Source organism: Somniosus microcephalus, chromosome 2, assembly GCF_052327205.1.
Source record: "Somniosus microcephalus isolate GS21.2 chromosome 2, FLI_Smic_1.0, whole genome shotgun sequence".
NCBI lineage: Eukaryota > Metazoa > Chordata > Chondrichthyes > Squaliformes > Somniosidae > Somniosus > Somniosus microcephalus.
Window position 1 is genome coordinate 211,086,186 of NC_140988.1, and position 27,739 is coordinate 211,113,924.

At 43.2% G+C, this 27,739-nt stretch overlaps 1 protein-coding gene across 5 annotated transcripts in view; it reads right to left on the reverse strand.

Moving 5' to 3' along the window:
* Positions 1 to 266: 266 nt before the first annotated feature.
* Positions 267 to 27,739, reverse strand: part of LOC147123198 (kelch-like protein 5) — a 150,793-nt gene continuing 123,320 nt past the window's right edge. For all 5 annotated transcript variants that reach the window (XM_085968716.1, XM_085968697.1, XM_085968707.1 and 2 more), the window contains 4 exons: positions 22,989 to 23,151; positions 18,567 to 18,779; positions 9,637 to 9,808; positions 267 to 7,754 (listed from right to left, as the gene is read on the reverse strand). In XM_085968716.1, coding sequence (XP_085824842.1) covers positions 7,698 to 7,754; positions 9,637 to 9,808; positions 18,567 to 18,779; positions 22,989 to 23,151 — 605 coding nt within the window. In that variant the 3' untranslated portion in view covers positions 267 to 7,697. The remainder of the gene's footprint in view (positions 7,755 to 9,636; positions 9,809 to 18,566; positions 18,780 to 22,988; positions 23,152 to 27,739) is intronic.

A 27,739-nucleotide genomic window follows, 5' to 3' on the forward strand; every position in this document is an offset into this window, starting at 1 on the left:
GTGTGTTTTCCTAGGTTGGTGGCCTGAAGAAAATGTAGGAAGATGTTAAAAATGTTGTGAATTTGTCACCTAATTTTAAATGCTAAAATATATAGTTGTTGCACCAGTCTGTCTCCTAGCTTCTTAGTGCCAGAGCCAATGAGACCCCACACAAACAGTTAAATATTCAGCTCCTTGTGATTTCCTACTACAGTACAATAAATAACTAATGAGGTGGAGGACCCCAAACAACTGCAATATTAGAAGCTTAAAATAAATGTTCAAACTTTTTTTTAAAACAACAATCACATTTTATTCAGATCCTTTAAACATAAATGTTGAAGATAAAATTCCACAGAATGGACAGAACAGTTAAAGAACATGTATCTGTACAGCCCTTCCTGAGGTTGCTCTTATGCTTGTCCTGAAGCTGGCAGTCACATGCTCTCCATAAAATGCCACAGGAAAGTAATTAAGGTACAATGGTTAATGCAAATTGTTTAAAAAAAGCTGGGTGAATAATCAACAGTTGGATAAGTCCAATATGGAAGCAGTACAAGGAAACAAAAATACCAAAGTATTCAGAATTGCATTCATGTGTTCAAGGATGTCGTTTACAAAATGAACAAATTCCCAAACTGTAAAAATCTTCTTGCCTTTTGTAAAATTTAGTTTTTTTCTCCACACATTTGCCACTATATACTGGAAGGATACTCAACTGTAAAGTAAACAATAAAGTAAATTTTAAGAATTTATTTGAGAAATGCAGAAGCTAATGTGGTAGGCTGCTCTCCTGACCTAAATAATTGTTTCACTGATTTTGCATCAGTACTGTAGTTGATTAAAATGTACTCATTAATGAAAGCAAAAAATGTTGCAGTATTATTTTCTAACATTGTTTTGGCATTTTTTAAAATAAAGCTTTTAATTGAATAAGTAACATGTAATGCTTAATATGTTAAATAGCTGGCCCTAGATCTTTAGGCAGACCATGCAATTATCTTCTAAAGGGGACAGATTTCTAACGTACCATCCTCCCCTACAGAAGCAAAGCTGAAGGTAACAGTAATTATGTGTTACATGTTTTAATTAAGCAATTCATCACAGGATGACAATGAATACAAAGTTCCATATGCAGCTTTGGATACTGCATGACCAGAGCTCATAATACATTCAACACCATATACTATAGAGGACCATCAGGTATTGTCTCATCATTAATATAGATCGGTTTTAACATACTAACTTGCAGTTTTCAGCACCTACATTGTTCAAATAAATAAAGAATAGAAAAAAAGGTCGCTTCTGCAAGATGTTCCACAAATATCACACCATAACACAGGCATTTTACCATAAGTACCACCCATTATTCAGAAATTGCTTCATACCAATATTAGATATACATTATAGTAAGAATGGAAACTCAATACAATTTGGATTTACAGTTGACAAAACTGGAATGTTCCTAAAAATAATTGTTAAACTGTGTATAAGTTTCAAACAAGTGCATACAGTACTCAGTACATTACATTTATTTTTAAAGTGTGCAGTTATTTATCTTCAAACAGTCTTTTTATTAATCTCATATTTATCAATAGGCATGGAACAATGAAAAAAACTACAGCAGGAGAACACTTAATGCTCTTTTAGGCAGATTTAATATCCTTAATATAAAATTTCTTGTGACTGTCATAGCAATCAAGCCCATCTTACAATTTTCTTCTTCACTGCTTAAGTCTATACTTTTTTTCTACTATTATGGTTATTTTCTGCCATACACCAAACCTTTCTCCCAAATTTCAGTTGCCCCCCCGTCACATTCCACTGAACAAACTCTACATAATCACACTACAAGAAATGGAAATTCTATGAGATACAGTGGTCGTGGTAATTTCTCATCCACCTCACTGTAAACCTTCAACATTAAAATATAGCAATTGCCAGAAGCAGTGAGGGTGAACTGGAAACTGGGTGAGTGACCCCTGAAAAAGGTTCCACTACATTCCAGTGCAACTCCAGTGGCAAATCTAAGCTCAAAGCTCTGGCACTGCTTTGCTTCTGTTTCTCTTGCTCATGGCCACCTATTTCGTGCTCTCTCTCCCACTCTGCCTTCACTTGCTTTCTCCCACTTCTCCTATACTTGTCTTTTTCTCAATCCCACTCCTTCTTCACTTCTCTTGATCTCGCCCAATCTTCCTTTACTTCTGTTTCTCTCTCAATTTCCCTTTTTCTCTCCTTTCTTACTCTTCTGTTTACCTTCTTGCTTGAATATCCCTACAGCATTTGTGCTTCCATGTGTGGTGACTGCAGTGAAGAAGGGAGAAGGAAGCAAACTGCTGGATAAGAAGCCAGACTCCTGGCCAATGAGGCCAGTTGCTGGACAAGGAGCCCTAAGGATGAGTGGCAGCAGGCTACTGGACAATAGGTCCAAAGAACAGTGGGGGTTGGGGGAGCAGGTAGAACAGCACTGGTTGTGTTTAGTCAGAAGTTTGAAGAGGCATAAATGGACAGTGAAACCCTGAGAGAGAAAAAAATGAACACCTTTGTGACTCTCCTGAGGGGAAGGACTTGTTGTAGTGATAACAACCCCAGCCATCAGCATCATTCAAGTTAAATTCAGAGTGCGGACTCCAGTTCTCCCAGCCCCTCACAGTGCTACATCTGGACAAGCCTCATGCGCCAACCAGTGGAGCACACCCAGTTTCTGTACCACTGGTCCAGAAGAACTGAATACCAAAAAATGTGCCCCTTGTTTTTGTGATCTGCTTTGTCAATAATTATTTCTGGAAAAACTCCTAAAGTCCAAGGAGAGATATATGACTCTCATTAATTTTTATTGCATATATATGATAGCTTCCATAATTTATCAATTTAACTTGCTAAAACATAAGTGTCATCATAAAATCATTTTTAAACAACTGATGTGGAATCTTGATTGGTATTCTACAACAACAACTTGCATCTCTATAGCGCCTTTAATGTAATAAAAACGTCCCAAGGCACTTCACAGGTGCGTTATCAGGCAAACTTTGACACCGAGCCACATAAAGATATTAGGACACGTGTCCAAAATCTTGGTGAAAGAGGTAGGTTTTAAGGAGAGAGCAATGGATAGCCGGAAAGGTTTAAGGAGGGAATTCGAGAGCTTAGGGCCTTGGCAGCTGAAGGCATGGCCACTAATGGTGGAACGATGAAAATTGGGTATGCGCGAGAGGCCAGAATTGGAGGAGCGCAGAGATCTCGGAGGATTATAGAACTGGAGGAGGTTACAAAACCAGGAAGGGGTGAGGCCATGGAGGGACTTGAACACAAGGATGAGAATTTTAAAATCGAAGCATTGTTGGACAGGGAGCCAATGTAGGTCAGCAAGCACAGGGGCGATGGGTGAACGGGACTTGGTGTGAATTAGGATACGGGCAGCAGAGTTTTGGATAAGCTCAAGTTTACGAAGGCTGGGAGACTGGCCAGCAGAGAGTTGGAGTCAAGTCTGGAGGTAACCAAGGCATGGATGAGGGTTTCAGCAGCAGATGAACTAATCCGGGGCGGAGACAGGTGATATTATGGAGGTGAAAGTAGCTGGTCTTGGTGATGGAGAGGATATGGGGTCAGATGCTCAGCTCAGGGTTAAATAGCACCGCGAGGTTGCGAATAGTTCTACAGACTATGTCCAGTTAAGCAGAAATCCTTCAAGGTGAGACAGGTTTTAAAATAGTGCAATATAACATGCTTTCAGATGACAGTTATCTTCAATTATCTTACTGTGGCTGAGAAGTGCTACACAAATGTAAGATTGCTGTGAGATGGACAATTAAAGATGCGAGATAAATAACTGCACTTATACAACAGAGCTTCTTGGAATTATGTATGAATCATAACACAATGGCAATAAATATCAGTCTAACATTAGATTAGACATTAATATAATTAAAAGACATGTTAATATTTAGTATACTTTAGACACATAAAATATTACTGTCCAGAATACATGCTACCATACACACTCATTTTATACATTATATACTTTCTCTTCCCAAAATTATTAGGGATCTGAGTTTTACAAAATGGGTATCCAAACAACAACCGTTCTGATGCTGTAATCGCATAATATTCTGGTGCGACAGATGCCGTAAGCAGTAGAATATCAAATTGCAGCATGTTTTTCCTATACTTTGAAACAGATTGGTTGGCCATAGAGAATCAAAAGCTTGTTCACAATTTTAAATCAACAAGCTGAAGGAACTGTGTATATCAACATAACAATCAAAGATGAAGGATAAGAGTTCAATTTTGATAACAGATTGCTTTTACAGCAGTGGTGCATGCGTTGTGGTTTACAAATCCTGAATGTCACAGTCACATACAGTGAATTACTCTGAAGTGTAGAGACTATTGATATGTGGTCAAACACAGCGGTATTTTGCATAAAGCAAGATCCCAAAAACATCAATGAGATGAATTATCAATTCATCTTTTTTTGGTGATGTTAGTTGTGAGAGGAATGTTTATCTGGACACTGGGAGAACTCCCTGCTCATTTTACAATAGTGCCATGGGTATGCCACTTGAACTATTGGGACAGACAGACAGGCATTGGTTTAATATATTATCCAAAGGACAGCAACCTGACAGTGCAACCACCCTCAGTAGTGCACTGGAATGTCAGCCTAGATTATGTGTTCAAGAGTGGGATACAAAAGCCAAGCTGATACTCCTCGACACATGCCTACTCTCTGGCTTTTTATCCTCTCAAGTTAACTCCTCTCCTAGACTAATTTATCTTTCTTCGTGTTTATCCTGGTTATTCTCACCCTCAATAATTATCTTTTGAAATGTTCCTTCCCTCTACCTAATCTTCATTTGGGTGTCATTAGGGAGCTAAATATAAATTAAGTTCTGAAACAATGCTGACCTCTGACAGACCACAGCAGTAACCATTCTCAAACCACCTCATCTCTACTGACTGGTGGGCAACCCTTGATGCTTTACTTTCTATATTCTACCACTTTCCTACATGGATCCTCTACGTTAACATTTCAATTGTTAATTCTCTGCATTACAAAATAATCTTCCTTGTCAAATAGTCATCTGGTCCATTCTGTATATGATAAATCTTTATGATAACAAGACAGATATTTACTTATTGAAGAATGGTGCAAACATAAAATAAACGGGCTTGAGTGAAAATTAATAATTGTAAAGAAAATATGGGAAACCTGGCTTCAGATAAATACTATTTATCACTATTAAAAAGTGCAGGATTTCAAAGAACAAGAACTATTATGCATGACTACATGATGTGTCTTTGTCACTTAGCATGTCTGTATTTTTTTAGGGAGCAATAGGAAGCTAAATAAAAAAACAGGGCTGGGAGAAGCTAGCTTTTTTTTTTGAAGAGGCAAAGTGGTTCACAATTTCAGGTTTAATCTTAAATAGATTGTCCAAAAATGATCCTGGGAGTTTACTGGGTATCCAAACTGAAATTAAGCAGAACCAGCAATGAACCAATTATTGTAAATGATAATAAATTAGAAGTATGAAACCTTGTCATAAATGCATGTGAAGAGTACCTAGATCACTGCACTATTCACCAAAATTACATACATCAGTAAATGATTCCTCAAGTTAAATCATCATCTTCAATATTGCATAATTCAGTGTTCACTGTAAATGGTAATTAGTAAGCGTCAGGTATAATAAGTAACCCAAAAATATACAGTTTAATTTTAAGGAAAATTAATATGAACAAAGTGACCAGTTCTGATCAAGGCACAAGAAGTAAACTGTACAGACTTTCTTAAACCAGGCATCTCTATCAAAGTAAAACAATTTCAAATATAATACGATCAAACTACTTAAAATCAAACTGGACACAAAACCAAATCTGCGTGTGAGTAAAAGAATTGGTAGTCAGGCCATTATGGCCACGATTATAGCATATTCCTTTTAACTCATGCCTGCTGGGAGTCATTGAAAACCCATGAATTAAAAGGAGTCATGGAATAGAGGAAATCTGGAATCTGCTTAATTTGTTTGCTTTTTCACCCATTTTGGTCAGTCAAACAATGTCCAAATCAAACTCACAACTATTGCAGAATCACCAGCTATCCAATTGCATCTTAAAAGGAGCGTACTGTATAAAATCAATGATTGCTTGATAGGAATGAGCTTGCTAGTCCACAAGTCTGTGCTATCAAGATCTGATAATACATGAAAGCAAATAGACTCTTTTACAACAAGAACAAAAACCATAACCCTAAAGACAAAGGAAAACTGCAGATTTCGATTAAGTAAAACATGAATTACACCTCATGGTTGTTACAACAGGCAGTTTTTCAGAGATTTTCTGGAGTTGAAACAATCACAACGTTAAGAGTGTAATCTGCATTTGGTCAGTTAATGGCTTGCCTTAGAACATAAAATGTGCAAACTGAAAATATTTTGTAGCATGAAGGAGCAGAAAATGTGGAATGTTACAATATACACGTTAATAGGTTGTGCAAACAAAACAAATTTTTACAGTCTTCTATATATTAAACTCTCCTGCATCTTAAAAATGTACCTGCATTTACATACTTCATTTTTAATGAAGGCAGTTTGGTTTAAAAACAAAAAAATTGAGAAAGTGTGTTTAGAATTTGGTCACTATAAAAGCAAACAACAACTAACGCCAAGTTTCTATTAAGACAAAGGTACAATCAAACATAACATATGAAGGATAATTTTCCACTTTTGTGCTCCCGGCACACAGCAGTGCTTGCTGGGAGTACACGTTAGAATACCTGGTGCAGCCCGCCTTATTTTCAGTCCGGTAAAATTAATGGATGAAAATGAGGCTGGCTGCACAATAGTTGCATCATCTTGCACCCACTAGTCCAATCTGAGCTCCTGATGTGTGCTGCTCTCCACTGGAAGTACAAAAGTGGAATAATTACCTTTATAATGTATGCTTGGTCCACATATTATTAGGCTTATAAATTTACTGTTTCCATCCATGGTTATGTCACATGGCCTATTCAGACTAATGGAAATGAAACCCACATTATTTTAAAAAAAAATAAACTAAAAATTCTAGAGTTTGTACGGGATGCACTATCATCAGAAACTGGTCAGAGAACGGAACCTACAAATAGAAATAGTGCCAATGGGTGGGGGGAGCGGTCGAAGGTGGGGAAGTAGATTAAAATCACATAGCTTAAAAGCTGAAACATCATTATTGCGAAAATTACACCCTATCTTCTGGATCCCTTAAACAGGCTCAGTTCTTCTGCACAAATTCATTTCTCCTTAACAAAAATTTTGAGCAGTGAACCTTTAACATATAGAAAAGAAATCAGAACAGAACTCAGAGAGAGCTGGCAGGTATTTCAAAATAAAGTTCGAGTGCACGATGTTTTGGCTCTATTTTAGGAAGGCAATAAGGAGAACCGTCAGTGTATAGAAGTCTTTGTTTTTTTAAACTACAACCTCACCCATTGTTTGTGATCCTCAGTTTTGGTGCTTTTAAAACGAGCATGCCAATTGCATCTTGGGATTTTATACCCCAAGAATCAAAAGAAATGTCTAATAATAGACATTTAGGGTCCTAATAATTTTTGGGCTAGTTAACATTTGATAGATCTTTCAGTTTTCTTTTATTTTGTAGTAAAGCTGAGGGGATGTCATTTTAAGTTTACTTCTAAATGGACATATATAATGGTTCTAATACAAAATTAAAAAAAATCAGAGTCTAACAGTGACCACGCATGCTCCAGCCCTTCCAAGGCACAGTGGTGCAACCTGTAAAAAAAACAAACATATATTTAACTTTCTGAAAATAAAAATGGATGTACAGCAAATAAAACAAGTTAACAATTTGGCATTTTTTAGTATAATTCTTGCTTTCAATCCTCTTCAGTTACATGTTTGTTTTATATTTTTTACAACAGCATTATTTTTGAACAATTAGAATATGAACACAAAGAAATGGAGAATATTTTGCTTTGAATGAAAGTGGTCCCACAGCCAATGTAGTATCACAACAAAACCACGCAGTAGTGTAGGAGAAATGCCCTACGAATTGTCTTAAATGTGTCCTCAAAATGGAGACAGCAGTCAGACTGAATGCTGGGAAAAGGACTAATGCTACTTAAACCATGAAGACTTATCCAAACAAAACATTATTTACCAGGGATAGAAGACAACCCAGCATGACCACAGGCCTGGAGACTGCTCATAAAAGGGGGGCATAATGATATCTTGCCTTAAGTGGACTTGTGCAAGACCCTTTGTGAGCGAAGACCAGAGACACTAGGGAGCATACAAACGATCTGGCATGTCAAGGTACTGGTGCGTGTCGTTGATTTAGAGATCAATGATTTGGGGTATCAACAGAGCCGTATGTGGTGATTGACACTGAAAGGGTTGATCTCTTCTAACACATGCGTCACTCAGAGAGTCACTAGAACGGAGGAGATTTCTTGGAAATTAAGGATATACAAGATGGGAGTTTTTGACATTAAGATCCTCAGTCCTCAATTGTTAGCTTAGTTCTTGCAGTAGTTTTTGTAGAAGGTGTAGGAATTCTTTGTCTAGTACATGTGAAGGATATCTCGGTAAAATCAGAAAGTGCATCGCTGACAGAGAGAGAAAGGTTACAGAAGTTAAGATTGCATGACTATTCCAGCCAGATACTGGCAAATATGTGTCACTTAGATATACAAGGGAGGTGACATTCAAGACAGCTAAGTCTAGATACAGCTACCAGCATAGAAGGTGAATTTACCCAGCAGCAGAGGATCAAGGAGGAATGGATAGCACCTCTACAGACAGAGGTTCACCACTCTGATGTCTCAGAAGGTTAACACCATTCTTCCTGTCTGTAGAGGTGCTATCCACTCCTACCCTACACTACTGACCTCCCATCAGGATCTGCGCAAGCTACTGAGTGAATGAATTAACCCTTTCTTGACAATTAACGAAGAAGAAGTCAGACAATAAAGTCATGAATTAATCCAAACTGGTTGGTTTAAGACAGTTTGGCAAACCACATTTATGCATAATTATCTCAGGTACAGACTGGTTGGTAAATCCCAGATGGTTCTTTGACACAGTGTTAAATGAAGGGATTAAAGATCCATCTGCTACCCTTGATGAATATTCTCATCAGGCTATTGACCACTGTGTTTTTAGTATATTCACATCAATTTATTGACTTTCAGCAGGTCAGTCAGCATCTATGGAGGGAACAAAGAAGTTAATGCTTAAGGTGTGACCCTTGAACATTATCCTGTCTGTTGTCTCCCACAGATGTTGACTGGCCTGTTGAGTGTTTCCTGCATTTTCTGTCCATATTTCAGATCTCCAGCATTTGCAGATTTTTGCTTTGTGAGCTGGGATAATGATACTACATTTATACAACTCGTTGAAAAAGCTTTATTGGTTATGTTTTATGACAAGTGGAGGAGTTGGAATAAATTAGCTTTTTCAACAGGCTGTATCCTTATTTATCTACAATATAAAAAGGAACATGTAGGCTTAATAAATGAAATTACGAATAATAGCACATTTTGTTTAGGGTTTTATATCTTTTATAAATAGAAGGTTAGTATTATATAGAGAGGATTAGAACAAAAAGTTTCAAAGGAAAAAACAGTATAAATTGCTACGCAGTTACTCTTACCTGCATCCACTCATTAGTTTGAGGATCATAGGCCTCCACGGTGTTTAGATACGATTGTCCATCATATCCTCCAACTGCATACAGTCTATCACCAAGTAAGCAAACACCAACTGCATCTCTGCTTATGCTCATTGGTGCTACTGCTGTCCAAGTATCAGTTTTAGGGTCATATCTGCAAGCAAGCACAGCCAGGTTTCCTAATCAGGTCCAAATATTTAACATTTTTGGAACAGTGCTGCAGACACAGCGGTATGCTCACATTTACAAACTATACTCACATGAAGTCCACGAGTGTTAACTACAATGTTTAAATTCATTTATCTAGTCAGGGCATGCAAATCGGACTTGGGGAGTTAAAATTATTTGCTGCCTGCTTTGACTCCCCGCCCCCACGATGTTAAAATCGGCCCTGTAGCAACTGGGTTACACTTGTTTAAGAAAACACAAACTGAAGTGCTTTGGAATTTAGCTAATGAGAAAGGTTACTACAAAAACATGAACCTTCCAATTTCCACCTAAACTTGGAAAAGAAGAGGACAGTTGAGTGCAACTTAAAAGTACTTATGACAAACTGTATATTTGTCTGTATTAGATAATTGATTTGAATTTCTTATCACTGGTTCCAGAACACTCAAAGCTATGACTGAGCTGTCTCTGCAAAGTACAGAAATAAGCATTTTCCTACTGGCAGGTGAAAGTCGATTAATATGTCAGAAGTTTGGTTGCTATCAAATAGAGAGGAGATTGATACGCTAATGTCAATTGAATGTGTCCTAGATACACCATTTCTCCATAACTGGAAAACAATGGCTGCAGTAGAGCCCTTCATCCGAATTTCAACAAAATAGCGGTGGTGTTGCTACGACAGTAGCTTTGTAGCCGTGCACCATCAATAACATTTTCCGGTTGGGGATGGTGGGGGGTGGATGGAGCATGGCAGTAGTTTGTTTTGAGGCAGTATATACTCCCATCCCAAAAGGTGGAGCAAATGTATTTTTGTTGCTAAGTAAAACAAAATTCTGCCTTTGTGGAAACATTACCTGATGGAAAATAATTATAGTTACAAAAGATGCGATATAAATGGAAGTTTTCTTTCTTTCTGATGTTAGGTGCAGCATTTAAGGTGGCCATGTGACTCACAAATTTCACCCTGGTGGTTGCTGGGTACATTGGAAGACCTGACAAATTTGTACTAGAGTTAGAACAGGCCAGTTATAGATTTCCCACAGCTTAATGCACACTCCAGCAATCCTGATTCGGCAAGTGGTGGCTAAACCTTTGTTTTTGCCAGCCGTGGCTCAGTGGGTAGCACCCTTGCCTCTGAGTCAAAGGTTGTGGGTTCACACTCCCACTTCAGAGACGTGAGCACAAACATCTAGGCTGACACTCCAGTGCAGTGCTGAGGGAATGCTGCACTGTCCAAGGTGCCGTCTTTAGGATGAGACGTTAAACCGAGGCCCAGTCTGCTCTTTCAGGTGGATGTAAAAGATCCCATGGCACTATTTCAAAGAAGAGCAGGGGGATTATCCCCGGTGTCCTGGCCAATATTTATCCCTCAATCAACATAACAAAAACAGATTATCTGGTTAATATCACATTGCTGTTTGTGGGAGCTTGCTGTGTGCAATTTGGCTGTCGCATTTCCTACATTACAACAATGACTCCACTCCAAAAGTACTTCATTGGCTGTAAAGCACTTTGGGTCGCATGGTGGTCATGAAAGGTGCTCTATAAATGCTAGTCTTTTTTTTCTTTTTAACTACTAAGTAGAAGAAACTGAGTTCCAGGTAAGAAGTTTTAGCAATACAGCCATAATGTAAATAAAGTGCATTTTAACATGTAATGATCATAATTCAAGTAATGATTTCCACCAAAAATAAAATTCCTTCATTGTTCCCCATCCACAGTCCAAAGCCAATCCTGGCGAGATACATCATTAGAATGTAAATAAGAGCAAAGTCAGTTCTTCCCTTCCCATTACCCCTTCCTAAATGCGGAATGCTCCACTTGTGTAATGAGCTCCAGCTTGCTCTCTTGCCAAGTGTAGATTCAATTTGTTATTATAGAATCATACACCACAGAAGGAGGCCATTAGGCCCATCATGCCTGTACTGGCTCTTTGAAAGAACTGATTCAATTAGTCCCACTCCTCTGCAAATGTTTCCTTTTTAAGTATATATCTAAGTTAGAAATGTGGTCAGCCGACTTACCTGACAACCCGTCTGACTTTCTGAGTCCTACGCCCATATTGTTACTGCTAGGCTGCATCATTATTTTCCCATTAGAATTATATAAAATTGGAGATTGGCCTAAAACATGCAATCAGTATAATATCTTAGATGTAAAAAAAAGTCAGCGGTATGCAGCATTAACTGGCTTTGAGACTATAAGGTCAATTTTCCAAGACTCTGTTAGAAGAATAGAATCTCGTTTGGCAGGAGCACAAATTAGAGGTCAGCATGCCCAATTTGTGGCACTCCTGATTTTCCGGTCATTAATTTTAATGGTTGGAAAATTTGAAATGCTGCAAATCAGGCATGCTAACCTTTGCACCCAATTCTCTGATCCACGTTCCTGTCAGGCAAGACTCAGCACTAGGAGTGAAGTCTTCAGAATTTTACCCATATATCTGAGAAATCATTTCTGGTAGAAAAGTAATGATCAACAACTATTAAATAATGAAAAAAGCTTTCAGGCTTGAATTGTGCAATCTCTGCAAAACCATCTCCAACGTTATAGGCATACACCCGCTGTTAACTCCCTACTCACATATATGTAAATTCATTTCTATTAATATCTACTTCATAACACAAGGCAAAGGAATCAGTCTGTGGCAGCACTTTTGAAACATATAAATATTTAAAGCATGAATGCTGTCTCCCAGACCGGACTACAAATTACAACTTAAAAAAACCTCACTTTCCCCCAAATCCCCCACGATATGTATGCACATGCCTTATAAATTAAAAATGAAATGCTGATAGTCACTCAAAAGTTTTGTTTGTTTGATTTTTACAATGTAGTAATAACCTTAACATAATACTGAACTTCAGCTAGGACAAACAACGGAGCATTCAACAATGAATGTATGAATTTGAATATGCTAATTCTTATTAGTGATTGTAAATGGACAGACCCAAGTCTTATTTTCAGGGGGTTACAAATAAATCTTAATGTTATTATCTTTCCTGTTGCACTCAGCTCCTTGTACTTGGTAACTAGGAGTTTTTCACAGGTTTGTTACCAGGCGTAAGAATTTGACAGGCATTCAGCAGGCGGAAGTTGTGCAAATAGCGGATGCGGAAAATTCTTGACAGATCACAAGTACCGGGTTTCAGCGCATGCGCTTCACATGCCTAAACCGGGAACTTGTGCGGCCCCTACAGGCACGTACACACCTCGTACGCACCCATGGGGGTCGCAAAATACGGCCCAACATTTAAATATGTATGAACATGGATGGTTTCAAGTATGCCTATTTTCAAAAGGTACAGTTAGAAAATCAAACACGTTATGACTCAATAACATGCCCTATTAAGGTTGAAATAAACTCAACATTAGCATTATAATGGGAAAATTCTGCACTGCATTTAACCCATGGTAATAGCTGACCTGATTCACTCTGCTAAATATAAATATACAGTATATACTAGAACAATTCAAATTTGTAGAATCAATTCCAAAGTTTGAATCTATCTCTGTCACTAGTGATTTTTCAGTGTCCATTCAAGTTTAATTTTGTCAGCGTATGGTGTTTTATTTTGCAAAATTCTGCCTTTTAGATCAGTAACCACTTTCACCTATTGACAATTTTTACCAAATAATTCATATTTTTAGCTAAATCATCTTAGCCAAATCATATTTTCATAAATCTCTTGCCAAGTTAATTATCCAGATCCAGTTACATTATCCTTGTTTGGGAGGCGGGACTTGATTGCACATATCTTCACAAATACTCAGCCTATGCCAGTTCATTGTCAATTTAAAAGCACATTTATCCCCAAAGCAGGTTTCCCTTCCTCTACCAGACAACCCACCCCTGAATCTAGGGAAAGCACAAGTGTGAAGGCTGGTCCAGGTTGAATTTTGAACCATGGTATCTTACTGGAGAGTCCAAGATTAGCCTCGTAGCTACTGGCTATAGTGATCTTTTTTAATGTAGGTGTTGAAATTATCCAAAACTACAAAGGTTTAATCTTTTCGGTATATTGTAGGAATGTCTAGTTCCTATCAAAAGACTGAGGTCCACTCAGGCGATCAAATAAACGAGGTTTAATGAAAACTAACAGAGTTTAACGGATAATTACAGGAGAACATCGAATATAGGTCTAGTCAGTTCGGAGGCTCCACGAGGACTGCTAGGGCGGTCCCATGGCTGACGTCATCACGTCATCACGTTTTTCCCGCCGGTGGGGGATCACGTGATGAACGGCATGACGTCATCGCGTTTGCCCGCGCTATTAAAGTGATCGCGCTCTGTACATGTAAACAGTGAAAACAAAGATACAGACTCAGGCTGCAGCCAACATATTATTAAAGGGAATTATATACAATTGATTGGAGTCCCTTAGTGGCTCCGCCACATGCGCCCCCCCCAGAATTGTCTTTAATAGCAAAAGTGAAACGGCAAGGAGGCCTGACAAGCCTGTCAGATCGACTTCTGTAGCCTTGAAGTGGAAGCTGATGGACGGCGGGCGAGCTGGCGGGCGGTTGCTTTTGATCTGGCACGGCAACTGTGGGCGGTAAGCCACGTTTCGGCGGTTGTGCGATCTCGACTGGGCGGTCAAGGTCCAAGTGAGCAGGCTTCAACCGGTCAACCGAAATGTGGTCCGGTTTACCTCCAACATCGACCGAAAAAGATTTGTCTCCCGGCTCTATCACACGGAAAGTACCAGTGTAAGGGGGTTTGAGCGGGTCCCGATGAGCGTTGTGGCGGATAAACACATAGTCGTCGTTCTTCAGCTCAGCGGGGACGTGGGAGCTCTGCAAGCCGTGATGCGACGTAGGCACTGGAGCGAAACTTCTGGCTGCCTCCTGGTGGCTGATGAGCTGCTGCAACGCGGACCATGGCTCTGTTGGAGACGGAAGGAAATCCCCTGGTACGCGTAGCGGCTGGCCATACACGAGCTCCGCCGAGGACGATTGAAGATCTTCTTTAGGTGCCGTACGAAGACCCAAAAGGACCCATGGAAGCCTGTCCACCCAGCCCGCGCCTTGAAGGCTGGCTCGCAGTGCGGCTTTGAGCGACCTGTGGAATCGTTCGCACAGGCCGTTCGCCTGAGGGTGGTAGGCAGTGGTGCGATGTAGCTTGATGCCGAACCCCTGAGCCACAGCGTTCCAGAGCTCCGAAGGGAACTGCGGCCCATGATTGGACGAGATGTCTGCCGGTACCCCGAAGCGGGCGACCCAAGAGGAAATGAATGCCCTGGCGACGTCTGCGGAAGTGGTGGAAGACAGAGGAACCGCCTCCGGCCATCGAATTGTGCGGTCCACCATTGTAAGAAGATGAGTAAACCCATGCGAAGGCGGAAGTGGCCGCACCAAGTCCACATGCACATGATCAAACCGACGTTCCGGAACGGCGAAAGTGGCCAATGGAGCCTTAACATGACGCTGCACCTTGGCCTTTTGGCAGACCACGCAGGTGTTGGCCCAGTCGCGAACATCCATATGCATGCCCCGCCACACGAATTTGGACGACATCAACCGTTGCGAGGCCTTCATGCCAGGGTGCGACAACCAGTGTATGGCGGCAAAAACTTTTCGACGCCAGGCGACCGGCACGATAGGGCGAGGATCTCCTACGGAGACGTCGCAGAGTAGCGTAGTGCCCGCGGCATGGAATTTGACGTCAGCTGCTTGGAGGCTAGAGGGGTTGGTTCTGTAAGATTGGACCTCTGGATCCGAGGCTTGATCCACAGCCATGAGGGCATAGTCGATGCTGAGCTGGACTGCATGAACGGTCGCGCGGGAAAGGCAATCCGCCACCAGGTTGTCCTTACCGGACACATGCTGAATGTCAGTGGTGAATTCTGAGATAAACGTCAGCTGACGTTGCCGAGCTGACCACGGTTCGGCGGTCTTGGCCATAGCGAACGTTAGTGGCTTATGGTCCACAAAAGCCGTGAACGGACGTCCTTCTAGCAAGAACCGGAAATGGCGGATGGCCAGAAAAAGGGCCAACAACTCCCTGTCAAACGTGCTGTACTTTCGTTCGTTTCGCCGCAGTTGACGGCTGAAAAACGCCAGCAGTTGCCACGTCCCATGCACCCACTGTTCCTGCACGGCGCCAATGGCGTAGTCTGATGCGTCGGTGGTAAGGGTGATGGTGGCACCTGGCAGCGGGTGTGCCAGCATGGTTGCGTTGGCTAAAGCGCCTTTTGTGTCGACGAACGCCCGGTCCATTTCGACCGTCCAGCTGATCGGATCCTTGCTGGACTTGCCCTTGAGGGCCTCGTACAGGGGCTGCATGAGCAGAGCTGCATTAGGGACGAACCGGTGATAAAAATTTACCATCCCGAGGAACTCCTGCAGGGCCTTGATGGACTGCGGGCGCGGGAACGAAGTAACTGCCTCCACCTTCGTTTGCAGGGGAATTGCGCCGTCTGACGTGATGCGATGGCCTAAAAAATCAATCCGCTGCAGGCCGAACTGGCACTTGGCCGGGTTGATGATCAAGCCGTGTTGACTGAGGCGTCTAAAGTGGGTGCGAAAATGGCAGATGAGCTCCTCTTTATTAGGGCTGGCGATGAGGATGTCGTCGAGGTAGACGAATAGAAACTTGAGGTCCCGAAGCATGGAGTCCATCAAGCGCTGGAAAGCTTGTGCAGCGTTCTTCAATCCAAATGGCATCCGCAGAACTTCAAACAGGCCGAATGGGGTGATGACTGCAGTTTTCGGGACATCTTGCGGGTGTACGGGGACCTGGTGGTAGCCACGGACAAGGTCGACTTTTGAAAAAATGGTATTTCCCGCCAAATGTGCAGAGAAATCCTGAATATGAGGGTTTGGGTACCGATCAGGAGTAGTGGCGTCGTTCAGGCATCGGTAGTCGCCGCAAGGCCGCCATCCGCCGCCGGGTTTCGGAACAATGTTGAGAGGCGAAGACCAGGGACTATTCGACCGGCGAATAATCCCTAGCCGCTCCATCGTGTCGAACTCTGCTTTCGTAGCCGCGAGCTTGCCAGGTTCGAGGCGCCGGGCCCGTGCGTAGATCGGGGAGCTAGTAGTGGTGATGTGATGTTCGACACCATGTTTCGTGGCCGTGGAAGAGAAAGTAGGTCTGGTCAGGTCTGGGAAATCTCCAAGGAGGCGAGTAAAGTCATCCGGAGGTGGGGACGCGCAGGAGACAGTGCGCGCCACGGTGTTACCGCGGTAGCACGGGATGGAGTGAAAAGTGGCCGCATTGATCAACCGGCGGTGCCGTACATCCACCAGGAGGCTGTTGGTGCACTAAAAATCCACCCCGAGGATGGCTTGAGAGACTTTGGCCGTGATGAAATCCCAGTAAAACCGCTGGCCGCCGAAGCACACCTGGACCCGCTGGCTTCCGAAGGTCCGAATGGCCCCACCATTAGCCGCCTGGAGGGAGGGGCCGTGCCCCCCAACTTGTAGATCAAGATTGGACGCGGGTAGGATGCTACACTGCGCCCCGGTGTCGCAAAGGAAACGTCGGCCAGATAGGGAATCGTTGATGAAGAGAAGTTTTCCCGAATTACCGATTGCCATCGCAGCCGCGGGGCGCTCGTTATAACCGGTCCTCCTTCGACAGGGTGGCTGCTGTTTTGTTTTTTTTTGAGCAAAAAGCTGCAGGGAGGGCGGTAGCATCTTGCTTTCGCGCCAAAACGGGCGTGGTAGAAGCACAACCCCGCAGGTTGAGGGGCTGGAGCGGCGTCCATGGGGGATGGGCGCCTCGCGGCAGCGCAGCACTGCTGTGTCACCGAAGATCTTGTCCGCTTCGGCAGCCAGCTCTGCGCAGTCGGTGACTTCTGACCTGGCTAGGGCAGCTTGAACTTGCTCCGGTAGCTGGCTGAGGAATAGCTCCCTGAAGAGGAAGCATTCCGGTTCGGAGCCCAGGAGCGTGAGCATTTGGCTCATGAGCTTGGACGGCTGGAGTCCCCGAGGCCGGGCAGATTGAGCAGCCGGCGGGCGCGCTCCGACTTCGTGAGCCCGAAGACCTGTAACAACCGCGCCTTTATCGTATCATACTTGCGGTCTTTTGGTGGATTACCAAGCAGGCCAACGATCCGCGAGGCTGTGGCGCTGTCGAGGGCCACGTGATAGTAACGGGTCTGATCCGCAACGATGTTCCTGATGGCGAACTGGGCTTCAGCCTGGATGAACCACGTGGCTGGCTGTTGCTCCCAGAACTGTGGTAGCTTTAAAGCAATGACGTTCGATTCCATGTTCGGTAACTTCTGCGAAAACCGTTCGCAAAAGTCGGGGTCACCAATGTAGGAATGTCTAGTTCCTATCAAAAGACTGAGGTCCACTCAGGCGATCAAATAAACGAGGTTTAATGAAAACTAACAGAGTTTAACGGATAATTACAGGAGAATATCGAATATAGGTCTAGTCAGTTCGGAGGCTCCATGAGGACTGCTAGGGCGGTCCCGTGGCTGACGTCATGATGTCATGACGTTTTTCCTGCCAGTGGGGGATCACGTGATGAACGGCGTGATGTCATCGCGTTTGCCCGCGCTATTAAAGTGATCGCGCTCTGTACATGTAAACAGTGAAAACAAAGATACAGACTCAGGCTGCAACCAACATATTATTAAAGGGAATTATATACAATTGATTGGAGTCCATTAGTGGCTCCGCCACAATATGGTGTTTAACATACGATCATGACACGCATTTTTTGCAGGCAGTGGTTGAAAAATGTTTCATCAGCCTCCAAAGATAAATAATACAGTAGTTACATTTACCTCTCCACACAGTCAGACAGCCTCGAAGTGAGGTTAGATGCTGGTGCATCATGCCCTCCAATGGCATACAAGAAACCATTCCAGGTGGCAACTCCCACGCCTCCCCGTCTTTTAGACATCTGTGCACAGGAGGTCCATTTGTTGGTGTGGGGATCAAAGCATTCTACAGACTTAAGGCAAGAACTTCCATCTCGACCTCCAACAGCATACAGTCTAAAAAAACATTAAAATGAAATGTAATGTTCCCAGATATGAAACCTATCATATGCTTTTGCTTAATGGATATGGAGTAATTTTGCAAAATCGCATTCCGAGCATGTAGCCTTACCATCAGGAGTGCATATTGGAAAATTGGTTGTGCACTCCCTGCAATTTTCTGTCTATTGAAAGCACCTGGAATGCAATCTTGTAAAATTATCTAATATATTCTATTGTTCATACCATAATCAAGAATACAGCCATAAACTCTGGAATGATTATCCATTACTTGCGCGTGCTGACTCAATGTCTCAGGCTGCTGGTTTAGATAACTTAAAATGTCATATACTCATATTGATTTGTTATAAATTTCTAATGGTACACCTGCACTTATGAGGGCCAATTTAGTGAACCCAGTTAAAATGTAATTAGGACTGCCATGTGAGGTCAATCCACCTGCCAGCCGACCTTGTTGAATGCTGCAAGCCCAGCATACGATAAAAAGAAAGGCTTGCATTTATTTAGCGCCTTTCACGACTGTAGAACGTCCCAAAGCACTTTACAGCCACTGAAGTACTTATAAAGTGTAGTCACTGTTGTAAGGTAGGAAATGCAGCAGCCAATATCATTATCACTTGCTCCCCGCTTACCTTGAGGCTTATGCAGGGAGCAAGAAAAAGGTTCCGCAGGATATTGTAAGCATGCAGGCCTTAAAGGTATTCAGCCACTAAATCATATGGAGATAAAAAATGCTGGAGACTTTTTAAAGGCTCAAAAATTCTCTCAAAAAGTTTTCAGCTTCCACAAATCCTTCACAGGCGGGAGGAAGTAACAACCAAGAACAAAATGTCAGCAAACCCAATGCAGAAGCACAAAATGGAGTCAGTAGGCAAGTGGTGGAGTGACGCATCCTCCAATCCCCTATTCGATGGCTTGCAAAGAGGACATGCTGCTGCAAACCCCGTGAATTGGAAAGTAGCAAATGTAACCCCGCTATTCAAGAAAAGAGTGAGAGGGAAAACAGGGAACTATAGCCCAGTTAGCCTGACATCAGCAGTAGGGAAAATGCTGGAATCCATTATTAGGGACATGGTAACAGGGCACTTAGAAAATGATAATATGATTGGGCAGAGTCAACACAGATTTATGAACATGAAATTGTGTGACAAATCTGTTAAGAGTTTTTTTGAGGTGGTAACTAGCAGGGTAGATAAGGAGGAATGAGTGGATGTAGTGTATTTGGATTTTCAGAAGGCATTCGATAAGATGCCAAGAGGTTATTACATAACATTAGGGCTCATGGGATTGGGGGTAATATGGATTGAGGATTGGTCAACGGATAGAAAACAGAGAGTAGGAATAAACGGGTTATTTTCGGGTTGGCAGGCTGTAACTAGTGGGCTGCCGCAAGGATCAGTGCTTGGGCCTCAGCTATTTACAGTCTATATCAATGACTTAGATGAGGGGACTGAGTGCAATGTATCCAGGTTTGCTGACGATATAAAGCTAGGTGAGAAAGTAAGTTGTGAGGAGGACACAAAGAGGCTGCAAGGGATACACACAGGTTAAGTGAGTGGGTAAGAACATGGCAGATGGAATATAATGTGGAGAAATGTGAAGTTATCCACTTTGGTAGGAAAAATAGAAAATCAGAGTATTTTTTTAATGGTGAGAGATTGGGAAATGTTGGTATTCAGAGGGACTTGGGTGACCTTGTACACAAATCAAAAAAGTTAACATGCAGGTACAGCAAGCAATAAGGAAAGCAAATGCTATGTTAGACTTTATTACAAAAGGATTGGAATATAAGCGTAAAGAAGTCTTGCTGCAATTATATAGGGCCTTAGTGAGACCACACCTGGAGCACTGTGTACAGTTTGGTCTCCTTACCTAAGGATATGCAACAAAGGTTCACTGGACTGATTCCTGGGATGGGGGGTTGTCCTATGAGGAGAGGTTGAGTACACTAGGCCTAGAGTTTAGAAGAATGAGAGGTGATCTCATTGAAACGTATAAAATTCTTAAGGGGCATGACAGGGTAGATGCTAGGAGGATGTTTCCCCTGGCTGGGGAGTCCAGAACTAGGTGTCAGTCTCATAATAAGGGGCTGGCCATTTAGGACTGAAATAAGGAGAAATTTCTTCACTCAAAGGGTTGTGAATCTTTGGAATTCTCTACCTCTGAGGACTGTGGCTGCTCAGTCATTGAGTATATTCAAGACAGAGATCGATAGATTTTTGGATACTAGGGGAACCAAGGGTTATGGGGATAGTGTGGGAAGGTTGGACTTCAGGTTAAGGACATTGCAGTTATCAGTGACCAACTTTATTCTTTGTGGTGACTTTGGGCAACAGTGTCATGCTATTCAGTGGGAAAGATGATACGGCTGGCCATGCTGATCTGATGCATCAAGTACCTGTTTAATACACATGCGGTCAGTACATTCGCTGATTTTACAGTGCTAGCTGGGAATGAGCCATATCTTCTTCTTCTTAGGCAGTCCCTCGGAACCGAAGATGACTTGATTCCACGTTAAAAATGAGTTCTCAGGTGACTGATGAGTCCAATGCGGGACCTACAGTCTCTGTCACAGGTGGGGCAGACGGTGGTTGAAGGGGCGGGTGGGTGGGGTGCTTGGGTTGACGTGCGCTCCTGCCGCTGTTTGCGCTTGGCTTTCGCTTGCACCCGGCGAAGAGACTCGAGGTGTTTGGCGTCTTCCCGGATCCTTCTCCTCCACTTTGTACGGTCTTGGGCCAAGGATTCCCAGGTGTCGGTGGGGATGTTGCACTTTTTCAAGGAGGCTTTGAGAGTGTCCTTGAAGTGTTTCCTTTGCCCACCTGGGGCTCTCTTGCTGTGTCGGAGCTCCGAGTAGAGCGCTTGTTTTGGGAGTCTCGTATCGGGCATGCGGACGACGTGACCCATCCATCGGAGCTGATCGAGCGTGGTCAAAGCTTCGATGTTGGGGATGTTGGCCTGAGTGAGAACACTGACGTTGGTGCGCCTATCCTGCCAATGGATTTGCAGGATCTTGTTGAGGCAGTGTTGGTGGTACCTCTCCAGCGCTTTGAGGTGCCTGCTGTACATGGTCCATGTCTCTGAGGCATACAGGAGGGCGGGTATTACTACTGCTCTGTAGACCACGAGCTTGGTGCCAGGTTTGAGGTCCTGGTCTTCAAACACTCTCTTCCTCAGGTGACCGAAGGCTGCACTGGCACACTGAAGGTGGTGTTGGACTTCGTCATCGATGTCTGCCCTTGTTGACAGTAGGCTCCCGAGGTATGGAAAGTGGTCCACGTTGTCCAAGGCCCTGTCATGGATTTTGATAATCGGGGGCAGTACTGTGTGGTGGAGGCAGGTTGTTAGAGGACCTTTGGTTTACGGATGTTTAATTTAAGGCTCATGCTCTCGTACGCTTCGGTGAAGGTGTTAATGTGGTCTGGAGTTCGACCTCCGAGTGTGCGCATCACAGTTGGGGACAGTGGTGATTTGCCAACCCCATGTACCAAGGTGGATGCAAGTATCCTTGCTGGAGAAAGCAAAGCTCTGCCCTGGACCCAGAGTAGGCTGTTGTAACGGTCTTTATAGTCATTAGCAAACAGGTGTGAAGTCCACAGATATGGTCTGGTGCCTACAGCTTGCCTACAATAAACAAATGAGGCCGGTGGACCAATTTCCCGTGGTCCTGCCACCGGTTTCCTCAGGCGCATTCGGCATGTGCTACATCTAGGTTGCACCCAATTTTTAGGCCAAAGTGTTTTAGAACTGACGTAGATGACGAGAATAGGAAGGTGGAGCAGCAATTTTTGAGAAGGAAAAATGTTATTTTTCAGGGCTGTGGGTGAAAGGGTACTTGTGCGGGGGCTTTTCAAACAATTCTGAACCAGTACAAAGCTACCAGATCTATGCAAATATCCTCTTCAAAGCAATTTAAATAGCAAATTAAATCTAAGAAAGGTAAACCAAAAAAGTAAATCAAGTGAACAAACAGAATAAATTACACAATCTTAGCTTTTGTTGGGTAAATGTTAAAATTCAAACATCTATTTGAGAGGATTATAGTAAAAGAGTAATGATGAACACACCACTTTAAACATAGCAGGTTGTGGATTTGTTCTTTAGAAAACTCTGTAAATAACTAACACTGACAAATGGATCATTAGTGTTAATTCCCTACACTTACACAGTAATGATGAAGAATAAAGTACATCAACAATTTCTTCTTACTTTCCATTAAGTACTGCTACACCAACTGTACTTCGTGGCACTGACATACTGGCAACAAAGTTCCACTGCCGAGCCTGGGGGTCCCATCGCTCAACTGTATTTAGATAGCTCCAACCATCATGTCCACCTACAGCATACATAGGACCCTCCAGTACTTCCACACCTATAAACAAGCAGAATATTTGCATCAGACTGTAGAATTTCATTTCTCTTTGAAAGCTACAAAATTTTGAGTGTAAGTACACATTGCAAAGAAAATAAAGTATGGCAATTTAAGAGCTCCTTTTCCCAAGGAGCTTCCCTTGCTCCCATTCCCAGTGACGATGAGTGCTAAAAATAGCATTTACTCTATCTTATGACCATTGCATTCTTGATAGATACCATTGTAGCGGTTCGTGTAGATCGCCACTAAATAAGAGTTTGACTTCGACGAACTATTAACAAGTTGTTTATTTACAGGAACAGACTAATTACATCAGGTAAGATGGCTGACTGTAGGAGCACCGTGGTGTAGGTCTTGTCCCAGTGGGGACTCCACGAGGACTGAGTTCGCAGTCCTGTGGGGAGCGTGATGACGTCATCACGCTCTGCTGTGTGTTCCCGCGCCTTGGGCGTCACGTGATCGCGTCGTCGCGTTTGCCCGCGCTTGGGGCGTCACGTGGCCGCGTTGTTGCATCAGCGCGTCTCCCGGTACGGAGGCTGGCCGTTGAGGCCGAGGTTGCGAGGCCGGGCTGTGCTGGTGCTTGCCGCGGAAGATTGCGTCGCTCCCGTCGGCTGGCTGTTGAGGCCGAAGTCGCGGTAGGCCGGGCTGTGCCGGCGGCCGTCTTGGAAGACCGAGTCGGGCCGGCGGCCGGCGCGCGTGCGTCACGTGATGCGTGACGTCAGCGCGTTAGGTCGCCTCTTAAAGGGGCAATGGCCCCAACAGGTAAGTTAAAGGGGAACGGCCCCAAAAGGTAAGTTAAACATACAGTAAGGCAAGTTAAAGGGAATTATGTGTATCTTTATGTAAGGGACAACCGGTGGTACTGCCACACCATAACCTTTCATTTCCTTCCAGCAGCAGTTGCAACAACAACAACTTGCATTTATATAGCGCCTTTAATGTAGCAAAAAGTCCCAAGGTGCTGCACAGGAGCGTTATCAAACAAAATTTGACACAGAACCACATAAGGAGATATTAGGACAGCTTAGTCAAAGAGGTAGCTTTTAAGGAGTTAACTCCATTCAAATCATATAGCAGCAGGAACAAAACATTTCCTCTCTGCTGATATCCATTTTACCCTCTGTTGCATCGTTGGATCCTGGACACAAAACAAAATTAAAAGGCCCAAATTGTTGTTCATCGATGGTAATTTAAAAAAAAAATAACAGCAGCTTGCTTTTTCGATCAAGCCTTTTCTCAGAGTGCACTTTTAGTGCAAAAAAGACACAGGAGCCCTTGTTCTAATGCTAAAGGTGGGCATGCAATCCTCAGGACTGGCATTCCCCTTCTGCACAGTAAGTATCAATGCTATTAAATAATTCACATTATACCTGACCTTAAATTCAATGGGGAAAAAATTCAGTTGTTTGCGCCTCCCGTTAGCGCCTTAAGAGGGCGCTAATGGGGCGCAAAGCAACTAGCGCCCAGGCGCGGCGATGTTTGCGCCGCTTGCGAAATTAACTAGACATTTTGCGGCGGCGCTAAACACTACTGCCAAGATCTCCTGCGCCGGCAGATCGTGAAGTCAGTCGAGTGCGCAACGCCCCGGTAGCGCCCTGGACCGGATATTGAGTGGCGCCACCTGCCTTACCGCCTGCCGCTAGCAACGACAGGTTGAGGGGAGTGTTTTGCAGTCAGGAAGGGACTGGGGGAGCGCTATTTAAAGGTGACCGCTTCCTGCCTTTTTTTGTTGGTGACATTTTTGCACCACGCATTCTAAGAGAGAGAGAGAGACACTTCTGGAGAGATTCAACACTGTGTGAAGGAGTTTTGCATACTGAGCAGCACTTTGCAGGTTCATTTTGATTTGCCCTTCCTTGTATCTATTTAGAAGAGACTGTGGGGGCTGCACTCTCAGCTCTTTCCCTGGGTCTCTCCATTGTTCTTTCCAGCAGATTTGATGTACAGGTCTCTCCAGGCCGAGATTCAAGGCTGCAATGAGCAGGATGTGGATGGAGTGCAAAATCAACCCTCCCCTTTAAGATAAAAACAAAAAAATGCTGGAGAAACTCAGCAGGTCAAGCAGCATCTGTGAACAGAGAAACAGAGTTAACATTTCAGGTCGATGACCTTTCGTCAGACCTCCCCTTTAAGAACTGGCCGGCGCCAGTATGTCTGTGTTCCATCGCTAACTGACAGCACCTGCGCTGTGCCCGCCCTCTGAGGTAGCGCCTCGCTCCTCGGCCTTAGTGCCTTAAGAGAGGTGTGTAGCGCCTGATTTAGCGCTCCAATCACCTCCAGGGGCGATAAAAGCCCAGTTTGCCGTCGGAGGCGATAATTAGCACCAGGCGCTAAACTTTGCGCACGGTCGCTAATGGCGCCCCAAACAGGCCGATACAGAATTTCTCCCCCAAAAGTTTTTGCATCAACGGCTACTCTACTAAATTTATGCCTTTTGTATTGAAGATAGATTTCAACATAAATATTACAGTTTCAAAAACTGAATAAGGGACTTTCGACTGTGCATTTCTAATTTTATTTTAGAAAAATGAGGTGGAACTTTGCAGAAAATCCCCTTTGCAGAGCTTATACGATAGTAATCTTGTAATTGTTTGTCAATCTGCACAGAACATTCAGCAGATAAAGGATTAACAACTATGTCACAACAGGGCTTCATTTAAAACAAATGTTACGAGCTACTTAATCATTCTGCTTGTTCAATTTTTTTTTAATGTTATCAACATTTAGAATACACCTGCTTTTACCTACTTATTTGACTGACTGCAGGCTGATCAAGTCTCAGAGGTCATAAGACAGGTATATACGTCACTGGAAATTCAAGTAGTCGACACAGGCCATGATGGTAAAAATAAAAGTAATATTAACAATAATTCAACAGCACTAAAAGAGTAACTGTGACTGTTTAAATACTATTATTTGTACATGGTGCTCAGGAACATGAGTCACTCTAATGAGAATATTAGAAATTAGCAACCATATAGTGGCCTGGAATTTGTGGTCCTGATGACGGTGAACTTGCAGCATGCGCCATCAATTTGCCTTTGAAACTGACCGCAACTTCAGGATTTAGCTCACACACAGCCTAATGTGGAAATCCTGAAGTTGCGGTCTGTCATTCACTGTTCCTCCACAGGCTGTGCTGTGCCCACCTCACCCCCACAGCCAGCAATCGGTGTAATCTGTCAAATCATGGAAACTTCAGCTCTTCCACAGTAATACCGCTGTTAAATACCCTACTAAAAGTTAGACCCTTTTGGATTAGGTGTAACTGAAGTTATAACATCGTATTGACTGCTAAACAAAGGTTATGGCCCTGAAAAAATAATATTAATTTTGTGGAGTGTCAAATTTATCCATTTTAATAAAAATTGAAATTTGTAAGAGATTTAAAAAAATTAAATTTCATTTGCTTTTTTTTTTTTTAATTGTTCATCTTTATTTCAGGTTTGCCTTTTCCCCATGTGAGAACCCCAATCTTTGTTTTGCTCTCTCTAACATTTTTAAAAAGTTAGAATCAAAGCAGCTTACCCACTTCTTGGTTCACTGTCTGCGAATTCTGTGTTTTGATTGGCTGCTTAGATAGCTTGTTGACGTCACAGCAGCTCTTCGCTAGGAATCCCCCATTAACTGGCCAATGTCCTAGACTCCTCCATCACCATCCCTGGGTATGTCCTGTCCCACTGACAGGACAGACCCACCAGAGGTGGCGGGTACAGTGGTACACAGTTGGGAGGGAGTGACCCTGGGAGTCTTCAACATTGACTCCGGACCCCATAGAAACATAGAAGATAGGAGCAGGAGTAGGCCATTCGGCCCCTCGAGCCTGCTCCACCATTCAATGCGATCATGGCTGATCATCCAAATTCAGTACCTGGTCCCTGCTTTTTCCCCATACCCCTTGATCCCTTTAGCCTTAAGAAATATATCCAACTCCTTCTTGAATATATTTAATGTATTGGCCTCTACTGCCTTCTGTGGTAGAGAATTCCACAGGTTCACCACTCTCTGGGTGAAGAAATTCCTCCTCATTTCTGTCCTAAATGGCCTACCCCTTATCCTTAGACTGTGACCCCTGGTTCTGGACTCCCCGACCATCGGGAACATCCTTCCTGCAATTAGTCTGTCCAGTCCTGTCAGAATTTTATAAGTTTCAATGAGATCCCCTCTCATTCTTCTAAACTCCAGCGAGTACAAGCCCAATCGTCCCAATCTCAACTCATACGTCATTCCTGCCATCCCAGGTATCAGCCTGGTGAATCTTCGCTGAACTCCTTCCATGGCAAGAACATCCTTCCTCAGATAAGGTGACCAAAACTGCACACAATATTAAAGATGTGGTCTCACCAAGGCCCTGTACAACTGCTGCAAGACATCCTTGTTCCTGTACTCAAACCCTCTCACTACAAAGGCCAACATACCTTTTGCCTTCTTAACCGCCTGCTGCACCTGCATGCTTACCTTCAGCGACTGGTGCACAAGGACACCCAGGTCTCATTGCACTTCCCCTTCTCCCAATCTATTGCCATTTAGATAATAATCTGCCTTCCTGTTTTTGCCACCAAAGTGGATAACCTCGCATTTATCCACG